This window comes from Hyperolius riggenbachi, chromosome 2 (genome assembly GCF_040937935.1).
Source record: "Hyperolius riggenbachi isolate aHypRig1 chromosome 2, aHypRig1.pri, whole genome shotgun sequence".
NCBI lineage: Eukaryota > Metazoa > Chordata > Amphibia > Anura > Hyperoliidae > Hyperolius > Hyperolius riggenbachi.
This window is the reverse complement of record NC_090647.1, coordinates 145362493-145378889: the sequence shown is the minus strand read 5'-3', so window position 1 is coordinate 145378889 and position 16397 is coordinate 145362493. Positions and strand designations below refer to the sequence as shown.

The 16397-nt window shown below is 43.8% G+C and overlaps 1 protein-coding gene across 1 annotated transcript in view; it reads right to left on the bottom strand.

Annotated features, from left to right (window-relative positions):
• The window catches only part of COQ10A (coenzyme Q10A), a 40733-nt gene extending 24788 nt beyond the window's left edge, over positions 1-15945 (bottom strand). The window contains exon 1 of the mRNA XM_068267644.1: positions 15668-15945. Within this exon, the coding sequence (XP_068123745.1) occupies positions 15668-15792 (125 nt within the window). The 5' untranslated portion in view covers positions 15793-15945. The remainder of the gene's footprint in view (positions 1-15667) is intronic.
• Positions 15946-16397: the final 452 nt, after the last annotated feature.

The window sequence follows — 16397 nt, the reverse complement described above, 5'->3', positions numbered from 1 at the left end:
ATAGTCATTAAAAATAATGTATATATACACAGTAATAGCTGTGTTCAGTCCACAAAAATGAAATAAACCAATCAAAATTAGTTACTTGTGCTGCTTCAATAAAGCAGTCCCGTATTTTTAAAGTCAGATATACATATCTGATTGTGACTGTACAGTATATATGATGTGTACACAGGAATCTCTTATATATATGAAATAACATTATGCTGTAAGTATAAAGCCTGATGGGTAGCCGTGTCACTAATAGAGATGGTCAATGAGATGGAAATAATTCTGCATTGATGCTGGTTTATGCAAATGTATGCGCTCTCTTTGCTCATGAAATCAAATAATTTGATATGTTGTTAAAATTTGGTTTGGTGACTATGAATTAAAGGGTCCCTGAGGCGAATTAAAAGAAAAGCTTTATACATACCTGGGGCTTCCTCCAGCCCCCTTCAGGCCATTCGGTCCCTCGCTGTCCTCCTCCGCCACCTGGATCTTCTGCTATGAGTCCAGGTAATTCAGCCAGTCAGAGCAGTCTGGCTACGTGCCGCTTCCACAGCCAGGAGCGTTCTGCACCTGCACAATAGTGCTGCACAGGTGTAGTATACTCCCGGCGGCGGAGTGTGTGCATGCGCACTACACCAGACTGGCTCAAGTACCTGGACTCATAGCAGAAGATCCAGGTGGCGGAGGAGGACAGCAAGGGACTGATTAGCCTGAAGGGGGCTGGAGGAAGCCCCAGGTATGTATATATTAAAAAAAATAAAAAAATAAAAAAACAAACAAAAAAAAAAAAAAAACTTTAATTTCATCTGTCTCAGGTTTACTTTGTTACACAGTAGTACTATACTCTACATATGCTCTCCCCACAGAGCTGCAGGGAATCCACTGAGAATGTTGTGCACATTGAACAGAGAGGTGTTGTCTATCACCCATAAACCTTGTTCAGATTGTGCATGAAGAATGTGTAATAGAGGAAGAATCTCCTCATTCCCCTGCAGAGTACCTGCACATCATTCTTGCATGTACCCACAGTTACATTGCCTAGGGCCTGATCCATGTTCAGATGTGTAATAGAGGAAGAATCTCCTCATTCCCCTGCAGAGTACCTGCACATCACTCCTACATGTACCCACAGTTACATTGCCTAGGTCCTGATAGATGTTCTTTGTTCCGGTCTGTACCCTTTACAAGTACTCTTACCAAGGACTAGTTTTAGTCTAAAGGGAATAAATATAGTAGTCTACATATCCTCACTTCAGTTGTCTTGTAAAATTCCTAAGCGTTGGCAGTTAAGAGATGAATTTCACGTTACATACTGTTAATCAACAAAATTGTAATATGCAAATTAGAGGAGTCGGAGTCGAGGAGTCGGTGGAATTCTAAACTGAGGAGTTGGTGGATTTTTGGACCGACTCCACAGCCCTGGTCTGAAATACTGAATGTTGGAGCAGATGAAGGATGGATTAGGGTATTGACAATGAAAATACCCAGTTAGTTTTCCACTGTAGCAGGCATGCATCTTGGAGACGCACGCAAGCACCTGCTGTTATTCCAGGACACATCTGAATCCCTATAGCCATGCGCGGCTATAGGGATTCACATGCGACATGATTTTTATGCTGTGAGCCCTAAGTGATTGATTTCATTAAGGGCCCATTTCCACTATCGCGAATTCGCATGTGTTTGCCGCATGCGAATTCGAATAGCCAATACAAGTGAATGGGACTGTTTCTACTTGTCAGGATTTCTGAGCGTTTTCGTCCGCGTCAAAAATTTGCATGGCAGAGCCATCAGAATTTGCATACCGCTATGCGGGTGTATGCGAATTTTCATGCGAATTCGCATGGAATCAATTGAAAAGCACACAGGCACTGCCATGGTTTAATTCGCATACAGCGTCATTCATGCAAATTTGCATGAAAATTTGCATACAAACGAATGCGAAATTCGCATCTGCATGCAAATTTTTTCCGCGGCGATTCGCACCGCACAAGTGGAAATGGGCCCTTACTCCACAATGCAACACGTTTCACTGGTGTGACCCACTTCATCAGGCAAATAAAGGAGCAACTGAAACGAGTGGTATAAAAAGCCAAGGGCCTCTGCAATTGTAAATCGAACAATATTCAGTTTTAAAAATGACGCGCATGTTCATAATTACAATAATATTATTATTATTGATTTATAAAGCGCCAACATATTCCGTAGCGCTGTACAAAAGCAATATATTCCACTGTATCCGAAAAATCACGAACATGGCAAATCTCACGTGTAAAGTGTGAATGCAGAACAATAGAAACCTGATGGAAACCCAAAAATAAGGTGGGGTGGGGGGGAACCACACCGTCAAGCGTGTTCCCTGCCTAACAGCTGAAATTTTCATAACTGAATGGTTTCCTCACAGAACAAGAAGGGACAGGTATCAACCAAACAGCACAAGTGATCACAGCAAGACAAATACCGGATCTTCCACTTGTCACACAACAAATCTGATGTTGGGTGAACAGATGTGATTGGAATTTTGAAATGTATTTTGGAATTTGTTGAAGACAAGCAGCCCATGTATTCTAATGATTCCCAGAGCTAGCAGTTATTACAGTGGTATGGACTATGTTAGGGGGGGAAAAAGCAAGTTTCAGTGACTGGATTATCAGGTTTTGCTCCTCTTTACTTCACAGCTGTAAATCTTCCATCCCCCTTGCATCACATGTTCAATCCGTGCAAACAGCTGACTACAACAGTTTAGTCTTCACATGATGCGTCTGGTTATGCTGCAGGTTGGCTATCAAATAACACTGCCTAATTTCATGCAGCATAGTGTTACCACACGTCAATGGGCTTCTCAGCTCCGGACCAAAATACAGGTCATATCCCCAAGCCTACTGCATAAATCAAGATCACTGAAGTGAATTTATTTATTAAGAACTTTGTATCAGCCCATTATATACAGCATTCTTAAAGTGCACCCGAGCCGAAGCTCAGGTACAAAAACAGATGCAAATAATTATGTAGGGAGAGGGAAGCTGCTGGATCCCAATGAGGGTTCCCTCACTGTCCTATGGTCCTCCGCTGAGGAATGCAGACCCTCCAAATAATACCAACAAGGGCTTGTCTGTAATCTGATTGGGGCTGTGCTCCTCTTCAAGCACGAGCACAGCTGTACTGTGCCTGTGCGATTACGGCCGAGCCTGCACAGTTAGCCAGAGCCGCTCATGCTACTGTGCAAGCACGGCCATCAGGTCCAGATTTATGGAAAGGTCACAAAAGCTATGGCCTTGGGCACTGAAGAAAAAAAAAAAAAAAAGTGTAGGATGCAGAGGGATAAGAGGCCACATTAAAATAAATCATCTCTCCTTCTCCAAAGCCACCCTGCTCTGCTGTGCGCACAGCCTGAATTCAAGAGCTCCGTGCATCTTCATTACTTCCTGGTGTGTGATAAGACAGTGCCATCTCCTGAATGGAGAACATAGAGGGACCTACACGCTTCAGTTTAGTGCCAGGGTTGTAGAGAAGAATTACAAATTCTCAGGAATATCAGCTCCACTTTACAAATCAAGCTGAGCAGTATAGCTGGTCAGACTATGTTAATGTCTTTCCTTCCTCACCCCCCTGAACTCAAATCTTTAAAAGAAAGAGATGAGGTTTGTTTCTCCCCCCTGTGTGTGACACAGCTGTCCCCCTGGGTGGCAAGGAAGCGATCCGCTGTCATAGGCTGAAGCCTACAACAGTCGATGTCGCTGATTGATTGGCTGGCAGAGGGAGGGAGGGAGGGATACAAAAAAAAAAGCAAAAAAAAAAAAAAAAACCACAATGTGGGCATGATCATAGCCCACCAACAGAAAGCTCTGTTGGTGAGAAGCAGTTATGATCCGGTGTACTAACCAAAGGCTGCAAATATGTACGGACCCTGAAGGTGAGAGGTATATGGAGGCTGCCATATTTATTTCCTTGTAAACAATACCAGTTGCCTGGCAGCCCTGTTGCAGTAGTGTCTGAATAACAGCAGAAACAAACATGAAGCTAATCTTTTCAGATCAGACGATGTCAGAAACCTCTGATCTGCTGCATGCTTGTTCAGGGTCGATGGATAAAAGTGTTAAAAGCAGAGGATCAGCAGGACAGCCAGGCAACTGGCATTGTTTAAAAGGAAATAAATACGGTGGTCTCCATATACCTCTGACTTCAGTTGTTCTTTAAATGTCAGAATGAACTGGAATTATGAAATGCTTTGTTCCACCTGCTGGTGACAACATGGCTTCAATTCACAAAGGGCTGTTCAATAACAGTAAAATGGCAGCGTGGAGTGTCCGTTTTGTTATATGCTGTTCTCCCAATTAACACAGTAGTAAAAGGTATCCCTTTAGGTGTTCATGTCTGTTCTACTCCCTCTGAATATGTCTGTAAGTCTTTATTAACATTTTATTTAATAGCCAGAGTTTAGATGAACTCCAAGAAACATAAGACAGGCTATGCTTAGATGATTTCCCCACTTGCTCCTCCACATCTTCAAATAGGAACCTAAAGGAGCCCATTAGAAGGGCTAGCAGGAGAGGGAGGCTGTTCCTATTGGCTCTCTGCTTCTGTCAGCCATGGGCTACCCCACGCTTTCCTACACATCAGAAATGGAAGTAATTGCCCAGCAGGTTACTGGGCTTTACTGCCTGTTGTAATCTTCATGAATTGACAATTACTGACGTGTTGAGATAACTACCGCACAAATCGGTAATTTACCTCACTGGTCCGCAATTTCAGCTTGCCATGCGGTAACAGCCCTTATGAATTGACATTTAACACAACGTTCGGTATAATCAGCTGTTCTCTGTATTACCGAATGCGGTAATGCTTTGTGAATTAAAGCCCATGTGCCTAGACTGTAGTGAACTACCACTGCCCACCAGCTGGTGCAGACCATGTACTATCTCATAGGCTTCAAGCTATGAGAGCCGATCGCTTCCCTGTGTCTCAGGGGGACAGCGCTGCTGCAGATCACAGCGCTGTACAAAGTAATTAAGCGGCGATTGGCCCTCGGAGACTGAAGGCGGGGCGGAGCTCCGCCCTCCCCAAGCAGGAGATGCGCACGCATCCTGCGCGCGATCTCCTGCTAGCCCCATAAAAGACCATTCACGCCAATGGGTGTGGAGCGGTCCTGAGGCTGCCGCACTGCTCACGTTAATCGGCGTGGAGCAGTCGGCAACAGGTTAAAGAGTAACTGTCGGGCATAAAATCAAAAATCAATTCTTTATTTTTATCTGGTAAACAAGTAATAAAGATGCTAACCAGACAATCCAAAAGTTAAAATCACTATTACTTTTCTTGTTGATAAATGATCATTACCCAGATTATCTGACTATTATTTGGTACACACAAAATTTGGTACACAAAAAGGAAGTTGCAGGGCATGCTGGGTTGTCCTTTTTTGCTTCTGTACTTCCCCTCAGACTTAATTAATGCAGCCTGATTGGCTGAAGCCTCTTTCCCTCTTGTTTTTCCCTCCCACACCTCTGTACCTCTCTGATTGGCCAATATTTCTCATGCTGAGACAATGCACTTTCTATAGTGAAGGGTGGGCAAATGAGGCAGGGGAGACTAAGGGAGGAAATGACATCAAAATTGGCTTCAAAATAGCTACACTTAAAGGGAACCTTAACCGGCGAGGAAAAATAAATTCACTTACCTGGGGGCTTTCCCAAGCCTCCTGCAGCCGTCCGGTGCCCGCGCCGGTCCTTCGGTGCCCTCCGGTCTCCCTCCGCCGCTAAGTTTCGTTTTCGGACGACTGCCAGTCGTCCTCGGGCCCCTTCCGCATTCCTAGTCGTAAACTGCAGTAAAGCGCGTCCGCATGACACGTTTGGCGTCATGCACATGACACGTTTGGCGTCATGCGGACGCGCTTTACTGCAGTTTACGACGAGGAATGCGGAAGAGGCCCGAGGACGACTGGCAGTTGTCCGAAAACGAAACTTAGCGGCGGAGGGAGACCGGAGGGCACCGAAGGACCGGCGCGGGCACCGGACGGCTGCAGGAGGCTTGGGAAAGCCCCCAGGTAAGTGATTTTTTTTTTCCCCGCCGGTTAAGGTTCCCTTTAAAATGGGAAATGCTAAGTAGTAGAAAAATCACTAAAATCAAAACATGGACAGTGCAATACACATGTTATGCAAGTAGAGCAAGTATTTATCTACTTATATGTGTTCTGAGCTAGAATGGCTGACAGCTCCTCTTTAAGAAATTATTGCAGGCATTTACTTACCCAGGAGTGCTGCACTTCTGGGTCTGCGGGTACGCAGACGAATCCCAGAAGGATTGGCTGCCTCGTTCACGAAAACTGATGGCAATGTCGGCCAAATTGCTACGGCAAGAGATTCGGTCAGCATCGCGAATTGCCTGCAGGGAAACGCTGCGGATTCGGCGTTAGTGGAAACCGGTCCTTAAGCCTGGTACACAAATCCAATTTTGGCTGCCTAAATAACGGATACCTCCAGGGAACTAACACATTGTGTTCTCTATTAAATGGGGTCTCCATGAAGTGTTACTGGATTGGGCACTACACAGGAATAACATTTCTACATTTATGTATTCCAGAAATTTGGTGTCCTTCAAAAGTTATTAGCAGTTGCTTTGAAAAACTCTCCAGCCAGCTGACCAGTTTAACTTCATGGGTCTTGAGATAAGCAGTTTCTCTGCCTATTCACATTATAGCTCCAAGGACAAAACTGTTTTCTTTAAAAACAGAAGAATGGCTTGCATAAGCAGCTCATCAGTCTTAAAGGAAAACTTAAGTCAAAAATAAAAAACGACATTTACTCACCCGGGGCATCCCTCAGCCCCCTGAAGCTGGATGGTGCCCTTGCAGCCCCGCTCCGATCCTCCTGTCCCCGCCGGCGGCTACTTCCAGGTTCCAGGCTGATTTTCCGCGTTCCCAGCCGCTATATCACCCTCTATGCTGCTATAGAGTATATATATATGGCTATAGCAGCATAGAGGGTGATATAGCGGCTGGGAACGTGGAAAATCAGCCGCGATCCCAGCCTGTCGGCGGCTGCCGCCGAACCCGGAAGTAGCCACCGGCGGGGACAGGACGATCGGAGCGGGGCTGCGAGGGCACCATCCAGCTTCGGGGGGCTGAGGGATGCCCCGGGTGAGTAAATGTTATTTTTTATTTTTGACTTAAGTTTTCCTTTAAAGTGAACTGTGCACCCGGATTTATTTATTTTAAAACTAACCTCTCAACAATGAAGGTTTATGATAGAGTGTGCTGTTAGGAGAACATCTCTCTACTGCAACTACATCTCCCAGCATTCATTGCAGTACCTGCACTGAAGTCTGCACCAGGAACTACAAGATTCGGCAGATGTGGTCAGTCCATAGAAAACATGGCATAGTCCCTACAACCACGTTGTGGATGCGATTGAGCTCTAATATAATGAGTAGGAAATGGGTTTGAAACGCAATTGTGATCACGTTTCATAGTGAAATAGATCCCTTAACAAGGGTTCAGTTTCCAGGGGGCATTGAAAGCATAATCCTCAGTATTTATGTATGAGGAGAGAGACAGCAGAGTATTCACAGCTACTGATAAGATAGTTTGATCTGGAATAAATAAACACAGCTGCAGTGAATTTCTAAGCAACTTATATGTGGAAGGAAGTGACTTGTGCAAAAAGTTTGGGTCCACTTTAAAACTATTACTTCAGGAAATTCAATTTTCAAATCGACGAAGACCAATCGTGTAAGGGCTCACTCACAATTTGAACGCAAATCACGTATCGCAATTTTGCAACACAATTTGCGTTGTGCTTCCCATTCAATCGAAAGAGGATCACAATGCAGTCGCCCCCAAAGCGTTGCATGCTGGCGATAAACAAAGCGCTGAAAAGCACCCAAGTGTGAACCAACCGTCAGGGCCTATTTCCACAGAGCCCAAACTGACCGGGTGGTGTACTAATATGTACGCTTTATACCATAATGCGGCGGTGATGAGAAATGTGACACACAAAGGAGGAAGCAAAATACTTGCCGAACTATATGGTCACACCTGACTAACAGCTGAATCCAGAGAAGAGAGAAAGAAGCTAGCTGTACTGCAACGTGAAACACATCTGCCCCATAAATGAGGTATCCTGCCTAGCACTTTGCGTTTATAGACTGTTTACATTCACTTATCAAACTACCGTAATTGCTACTGGAATTTGCACTGTCCAATTTGGGGTTATGTTGCAACTAAAAAAGGAGGGCGACAATTTTATTGAAAGCGGACCTGAACTCAGAATTTTCTCTCTGCTATAAAAGATTAGCTGTAAGCGTACTATTTATTCATCTGTAAGTTAGCCAATAAAATGGTATCATCCTAATTCAAAACTCCTTGCTATAACCTTATAAAAAACATTTCTTTGTTACAGCTGATACAAATCCTGCAATCAATCTGCAGTGTCTACTTCCTGCTTTCATGGAAGCAGACATAACATTAACATCCTGTGTTAAAAATGAGCTGCTCTGCTAAGGACTGAAGAGATTATTGTGCTGACAAAGATGAGATATCAAATTACAGTTATTATTTACAGATGACAGGAGGGGGAGGGATTAGACAGGCTAAACTCTCTAAATACAAACAAGGTGCATTTCTCTCTGTTTTCCTTCTGTCCTGTGCAAGTTTTCTGGTCCACTTTAACACATCCTAAACTTCCCCTTCACCATAAAGGATTCAGTGGCCTGCACTTCCACCTTGGTCCTCTGGGGCCCTACCTGAAATATTTCAAAGAACACTGTATCCATTGAGTTTGCATGCTCGCCTCGAGGGCATCTCTGCCCACATGCAAAATATACTGTTGGCATCCACCCAAATACCAAAGTTAGCTATACACAGGTCATTTATGGTCCAATATGCCAAGCCAATTCATCTCTGATTGGTACTTGCCATGCACTGATGAGGATCAACCTGTCTGAAAAGGTCTGTATGCATGTTGGATTAGTGTGACTCTGTATAATTAATAAGATGACAGTTCATTGCATTCCAACAGTTCTGGAGGTATATTTAGATTACAGGGACAAGAAAGGATGATTTGCATACTCAGCAGTGATGCATTGTGGGAGACCTCATATGCTCACTCCAACCTGAATAAATCACAAATAACTTGTTTTAAGAAGGCAAATTTCTGCTTTTCAAAGCATTTTAGTAAGAGGGCTTTTTGGTCCTTTTTAACCTCTTACACACTCCTGTAATTCCTGTCTGCTTCTATGGAGTCCCCCATTGAAGCAGACACCATCTGCGGGCGCATAAGGTGCACATTCCCACTCCTTGCTGCACCAACACTTGGGTAAGCCTCCTTGCACTTTATCTTGTAACACTGACATACAGGTGTATTTCCTATTTCTGGCATTATCCCTTCACTAGTAGCATACTTTTTGGGGGTATAGGTCGCACTGTTATTCTGACTTTGTATATTGACTGGATGGGCCTGTTTCCACTGTAGCGTTGTTGAGGTGCGTTTTTTTCAGCGTGAAAAAAACGCACAAAAGAGCCAACGATTTCGCCTGCATCGGGAATCCGTGCGAATCGCCGCTAATGTATTTAATAGTAAAAACGCATGCGTTTGTTACATGCGTTTTTACCCGCGATTTCGCACCTTTTTCAATTTTATTTAGCCCTGGCAGTGTCATGGTTAATTTCGCATGGCGCCCTGCCATGCGAAATCGCGGGTAAAAACGCATGTGGAAACGCATCCGCATGCGTTTTTACAAGCGTCGGAATGCGGCCGAAATCGCGTCGCAACAGTGGAAACAAGCCCTAAAAGTATGTAACATGAAATTCGTCTCTTAACTGCCAACGCTTAGGAATTTTACAAGACAACTGAAGTGAGAAGGATATGTAGACTACTATATTTATTCCCTTTAGACTAAAACTAGTCCTTGGTAGAGTACTTGTAAAAGGTACAAACCGGAACAAAGAACATCTATCAGGCCCTTGGCAATGTAAGTGTGGGTACATGTAAGAATGATGTGCAGGTACTCTGCAGGGGAATGAGGAGATTGTAAACAGACAACACCTCTGTGTTCAATGTGCAAGCATTCTCAGTGGATTCCCTGCAGCTCTGTGGGGAGTGCATATGTATAGTACTACTGTGTAACAAAGTAAACCTGAGACAGATGAAATTAAAGTTTTATACATACCTGGGGCTTCCTCCAGCCGCCTTCAGGATAATCAGTCCCTCGTTGTCCTCCTCCACCACCTGGATCTTCTGCTAGGAGTCCAGGTACTTGAGCCAGTCAGGCGTAGTGCACATGCACACACTCCGCCGCCAGGAGCATACTACACCTGTGCAGCACTATTGCGCAGGTGCAGAATGTTCCTGGCTGTGGGAGCGGCATGCGGCCGGACAGCGCTGACTGGCTGAAGTACCAGGACTCGTAGCAGAAGATCCGGGTGGTGGAGGACAGCGAGGGACTGATTAGCCTGAAGGGGGCTGGAGGAAGCCCCAGGTATGTATAAAACTTTACTTTTCATCCGTCTCAGTTACCCTTTAATTTGTAGTCACCAAACCAAAATTTTAACAACATATCAAATTATTTGATTTCATCAGCAAAGGGAGTGCATACATTTGCATAAATCAGCATCAATGCAGAATTATTTCCATCTCGTTGACTATCTCTATTAGTGACACAGCTACACATCAGGCTTTATTCTTACAGCATAGATGTTATTTAGTATATATAAGAGATTCCTGTGTACACATCATATATACAGTCACAATCAGATATGTATATCTGACCTTAAAAATACGGGGACTGCTTTATTGAAGCAGCACAAGTAACTAATTTTGATTGGTTTATTTCATTTTTGTGGACCAAGCACAGCTATTACTGTATATATACACATTATTTTTAATGACTATTATCTGAGAAATAGAACATTTTATCATATTTTCTATTTTAATTACAGTTACAAATTCATTAGGAGTCGGTGCATTTTTTCCCAACTCCAGGCACCCAAAATTGCCCGACTCCACGACTCCGACTCCACAGCCCTGCGCTATAGAAGCCTTTTTGTCTAGTGCGATTCTATTTCTTATCTATATCTGTTAGCACTTTTATTCATTTTTTTTATCCTGCGCTGCGTCACATCTGCACGATAGCTGTGGTGTGACCCCACGCCTTCCTTTTTTGGTTTACCCAGGTGCTAAATACATTTTGTACTCTAGATTTAATATTGTATCATTTATAAGTGATCAAGCTGCTCTGATTATAATCAGATCATGGGGATTTTTTTTAATTGGTTTAAATTTTTTCTGTAAGTGTGCATTTTGGAATCAAAATATTTTTGTACAAACTCTGCAGTATGAGTATTTGTTTTATCACAAAACACTAATTAATGGTGTTACTAAGGGTAATTTGTCTTGGTGTGTGTATATATTAGTTATATTGCCATGTTACACTAATATAGTACACGCTGATATGCTCAATTAATGGGACTAGTTTATTCCCCAATATGTCAGATCAATTTTTTATGCCTTTTACACAAAAATCAATTGAAAGAATTAATTGGACACAATGTAAAACGATCGGGAGCGGGCAAGAGCATTGGCACATCGATGGCCTATAGCTTTGCACTGCATTGAACAGTGAGACAGACACAGAACACTTATATCGCGCTTTTCTCCTGGCGGACTCAAGGCGCCAGAGCTGCAGCCATTAGGACACGCTCTATAGGCAGTAGCAGTGTTAGGGAGACTGGCCCAAGGTCTCTGCAGTTTGATCGATTTTCAACAGATTAACTGCTGGAATCTACTGGAAATTGATTTTCAGAAAGGAATAAATCGTTTTAGAACATTGGGTGGAAATTTATAAAAGGTAGCCATACGTCTAGCGATGATGGGCAGATTCGACCAAGAGATAAATCTCTCTCTAATTGAATCTAATGAGAGAGATCTGTGGGCTGCCCATACACCACAGGCCAATTCCCAATCAATTTCATGCTCAAATCGATCTGGGATCGGCCTAGTGATGCCACCTCACCGCTGTCCCCCTAATGTGTCCCCACGTGGGCGCATGTGTGACGTCACACTCGCAACCCCGTTACTCTGGCAAACACGTGGGATGCGTGTACGGACGAAAGACAACACCCTGCACTACCTGGGGGGGGGGGGGGGGGGGGGGGGGGGAGAAGCAGCAGCCATGGAAAGGTATTGTGTAATGCACAGGGGTGGTGGTGTCACATTGCAGGGACAGTGTCTGGGGTTTTGCCACTCGACCTGATAACGCTCGCTGTTACTGCCACACACCGAATGAGCAAGTTGGCCCTACATCTTATTATAATAATCAAATCGGATTGTCGATTGGCTGCCAAGTCATGGCCAGCTTAAGGGCCCATTCACACTTGCAGATCGCAAAACGCTAGTGATTTTGGTAGCGTTTTGCTCTGACGTTTTTGGCGATTAACGCCCAAAAAAAAAAAAACCACCATTCACACCTGGCGATTTTTTAGCGATCGCGTTTTGCACTTCTATAGCACTGAAACGTGATCACCAGGAAATCGCCTGAAAATGGTGAAGGCTACACGTTTGCGTTTAGCGTTTTTGCGCAAATCGCCCAAATAAGAACGGGCCCATAGACTTTTATTACCCTAGCGCTTTGAAAAGCGCTAGCGTTTGAGCATTTTGCCGAAATCGCCGGCAAAACGCTCAAATGTGAATGGGCCCTAAGAGTTGGTTCACATGGCGATTGTGTAAGTTGATTACAGCCGGGACTGACCGACGTCCATACTGACATAATTGGAAGCGCTTATCTCAATGCATTTACCAGCGCTTATACGACCGTCAATTTCTGTGATGCTGTATGTAGCGACCCATATAAAAAAGGCACAAAGTGAGATGATGGAACAACGCCAAACATTTCTGGTCGGTTTCAGAAAAACATTTAGCACTTTCTAATTTACACGAGTTTCACCTCCATCTCATATTTTGTGAGCTTATGCAGGTCATTCAATATAGGATTTAGTAATATTTAGATGATTTAGATGTCTGATTTGACAAGTGTATTGAATCAAATAAGAAAACATTAAAAATCAGGGTCAATTTATTCATCTTGAGCAAAACGTTGATCAGGAAAGGTAGTGTTTTACCAAACGCACACAGGATGAAGTAGTGGGAGATCGCCTTATACTATATTGATTGGCACAAACCTAACGCTGATGACAGGTTGATCAATTTCCTAGCAGATTTTTGCTAGGTGGTAAAATGATCACTACCCTTGATTACATTCTAATCAGCAGCTGGTGATCATTTGAGTCCGCACACATCCCAGTGTATGGCCATCTTATCGGACACGGCTGCATCCTTTGTTTAATGTTAGAAGAAGGAGGTGATCGAATTACTTACTTTTCTGGTAGACATTGAATATTTATTGTTCAAAGGAGTGTTATGAGACAAAAAAAATCCACTAGTGTCTGTCTGAACAGCAGAGGAAATGTATCTTGTTCAAAAGGAGTTTTCTATTTTGAATAAATATCATTGCCGCAGATTATATAGTTTTGTTATGAGGATGATAAAAAAAAATCAACATGGCCCTGCCATGTTTCCACAGCATTAGAGTATACTGAGAAATGCATGACACCAATTGACACCTCAGAGGAGCCATTTCCCTACAGTGCTCCTAGTCTATTGTTCCTACCATGGTCCGCCACAGACAAATTATAGGCCCTCTCCTCCATTTTACAATGCTGCAGGGAGGAACTGCTAAACCAAAAGGAACAGAAGCAGCAGAGCACTGGAAAGGAAAACCACCTACAGAAAACAAAGCACCACTAATTTCCTTGCTTTGTAGCTCCCTGCAGTTATCTCATTAGTGACCATTGCATTGGGTGATGGTCACAGAAACAAAGAGGATCAATGAGCCATGGGGGTTGGTTACACAAGCTCTGCAGAGAATGGAGAAGCTAGTAGAGGACATAGGCACAGCAACTAAAGGTGCGTACACATGCACCATTAATGTCGCACATCAGGATCGAGATTGGTCCTGCTAGTGACAACACGCAGGTCAACCAATGTGTAATGTAGCAATGTGTGGATTATAAATAATAAAAGCATGTACTGTCTTTTTTATGCGCACGATAGAGTGGCTTCCAACAGGCGGTGTGAGTAGGGAAGCAATGCGCTTCGTCATCTCTGGCCTACCAACTGGCCAATGAATGGCCCAAAATCAGGCTGTATTCTCCAATACGCCCGGTCCTGGCACCCCCACTCAAAATGTCTGGTGTAAATAATACATTACAATCCAAAAGCACAAGACAACAGTGAATTATCAGCTTCTATACAATGTATTGTAAAGGGATGTGACTGCAAGCCATAGTTGTTGCTGACATAGCAGTCCTTCACATGCACTTGCTTCCATACATTATGCAATGCCAGCCCAATCCAGCAAAGGATCGATTGCTTCCCTATCAGAAACTAGTTGAGAACTGGGAGTAATAACTGATTAAATCATCTTGCAGTCTGTTCAGAGGTATATCAAAGCAGAACAGAGCTATGAGGCCATACAGACCCTGCTGCTCCTCTCTAAAATGTATTTCAATCACCACCAATAAACTTAGGCCAAAATTTGTTTTACTTACGATTTGATGTGTTTAGCAAATAAAAAAAATAAATGGAGAAAAAAAAAAAAAGCAGTGTTGTGCATGGACTGCATAACACAGAACCACAAGCATGTTAGATGGCCAGTTAAAGGGAACCTAAACTGAGAAGGATATGGATTTGTCTTTTTAAAATAATACCAGTTGCCTGACTCGCCTGCTGATGCTGTGTTTCTAATACTTTTAGCCACGGCCCCTCAACAAGCATGCAGATCAGGTGCTCTGACTGAAGTCAGACTGGATTAGCTGCATGCTTGTTTCAGGTGTGTGATTCAGCCACTGCTGCAGCCAAAGAGATCAGCAGGACTGCCAGGCAACTGTTATTGTTTAACAGGAAACATCCATATCCCTCTCAGTTTAGGTTCCCTTTAAATTCAGTCAAATTCACACAAAAGGTAAGACCAACTTGTGCAACCCTTCCAAATATACACAAAATGTATACTATAGAGATAACCGTCTCCAAGCATGTTCAGCTATTTACGTAGCATTTCACAATGGTGCATTGGTCACTTTGAAGACAATGGAGATGGCCATACAAAAGACTTATCCAAGAAGACAATAGGGCCAGTTAGTAACCATATAACTTGAACTGCTCTTCAGTATTTGTTAAAAATACAGTGATGAGCTTTTGGAATAAGGAAATACACATGCAAATGGTTTGTAGAGTAAACATATAAAAAGACATGAAGAGCAGAAGAGAAAACAAGTTAAACTGGGCAAGGAATGTTAGGGTAATGAGCCTAATTAGAGATATGAATGCCAAACAGGAAAAGAGAACATTTTGGAGTCTTGTAGTCTGAATCCCGTCACATTACGCTTATACAGAGCAGTGATCATAATTGTATTTCTGTTACTAAAATTGGGGTACAGCTTAGGGACTTATGGCAACCATTTCATATTATTCCTTTACGTCCTATCATGGGGATCTCATCCTCTCCCTGACATCTGATCAAACAACACTTATCCCCGCACTTTCTTTACATTTTCATAACTAAATTACCGTACTCATGTGACTTCCCCCCAGGCCCCGCCTCATACCCGCGCGCCCCCCATAAATCCGCTCACCTGATTGGATGGTGCTGTGCTCGCGTCCGGCAGCCCCGGAGCCCCTGGAATGTAGAGATCCCGACGAAGTCGCTGAGGGAGCGCGCTCCCACCCCGCCGAAGCGGCTCGCGCACTTAGCAGCCATTTCGGCGCTGAGCAGAGCGGTAGTACACCGGTGCAAACGGAGTGTTTCTTGGGAGGAGTCGCTGCTCGCTCAGGAGGACTCCTGAGTCTGACCTCGGAGACAGAAGCCGGTTCAGATCACCACTGTCACAGGCTCCTACGTCATTACATCACCATGGCGACTCGCGGTGACGTTTTCCCGTGAACTCGCTAGTGACGTTAGTGTGTAGGGAGCGTGGGCTGCTGGGAACTGTAGTTTTTACGTGTTGGCTGGAGAACAAATGCGTCTACGTAATATTTTCCAGTGTCAGCTGTAGTTGCTTTTTGTTGTCCATAGCCTACCGAAAACAGCCTGCAGTGATCAGATGGAGTAGCTCCGATCAGATGAGCCTGTCTGTCATCACTGTCCAGTGGATGGAACTTCACACATTTGTGTGGAGTTCTGAGAATTCAGTCGTTTGCTAACTGTGCCCTGGAAGCCCTATTTGAGGATGAAATGTATTTTACGCCTCGTATCATGAGGACAGAGAGTGGCAAAGTGCACATATACTTATGTATAGCTTGCACATAAAATGTAGGGGGTGGTGTGTTGCCTGCCCTGCAAAAGCAGGAACGCTTTGAAGTGGC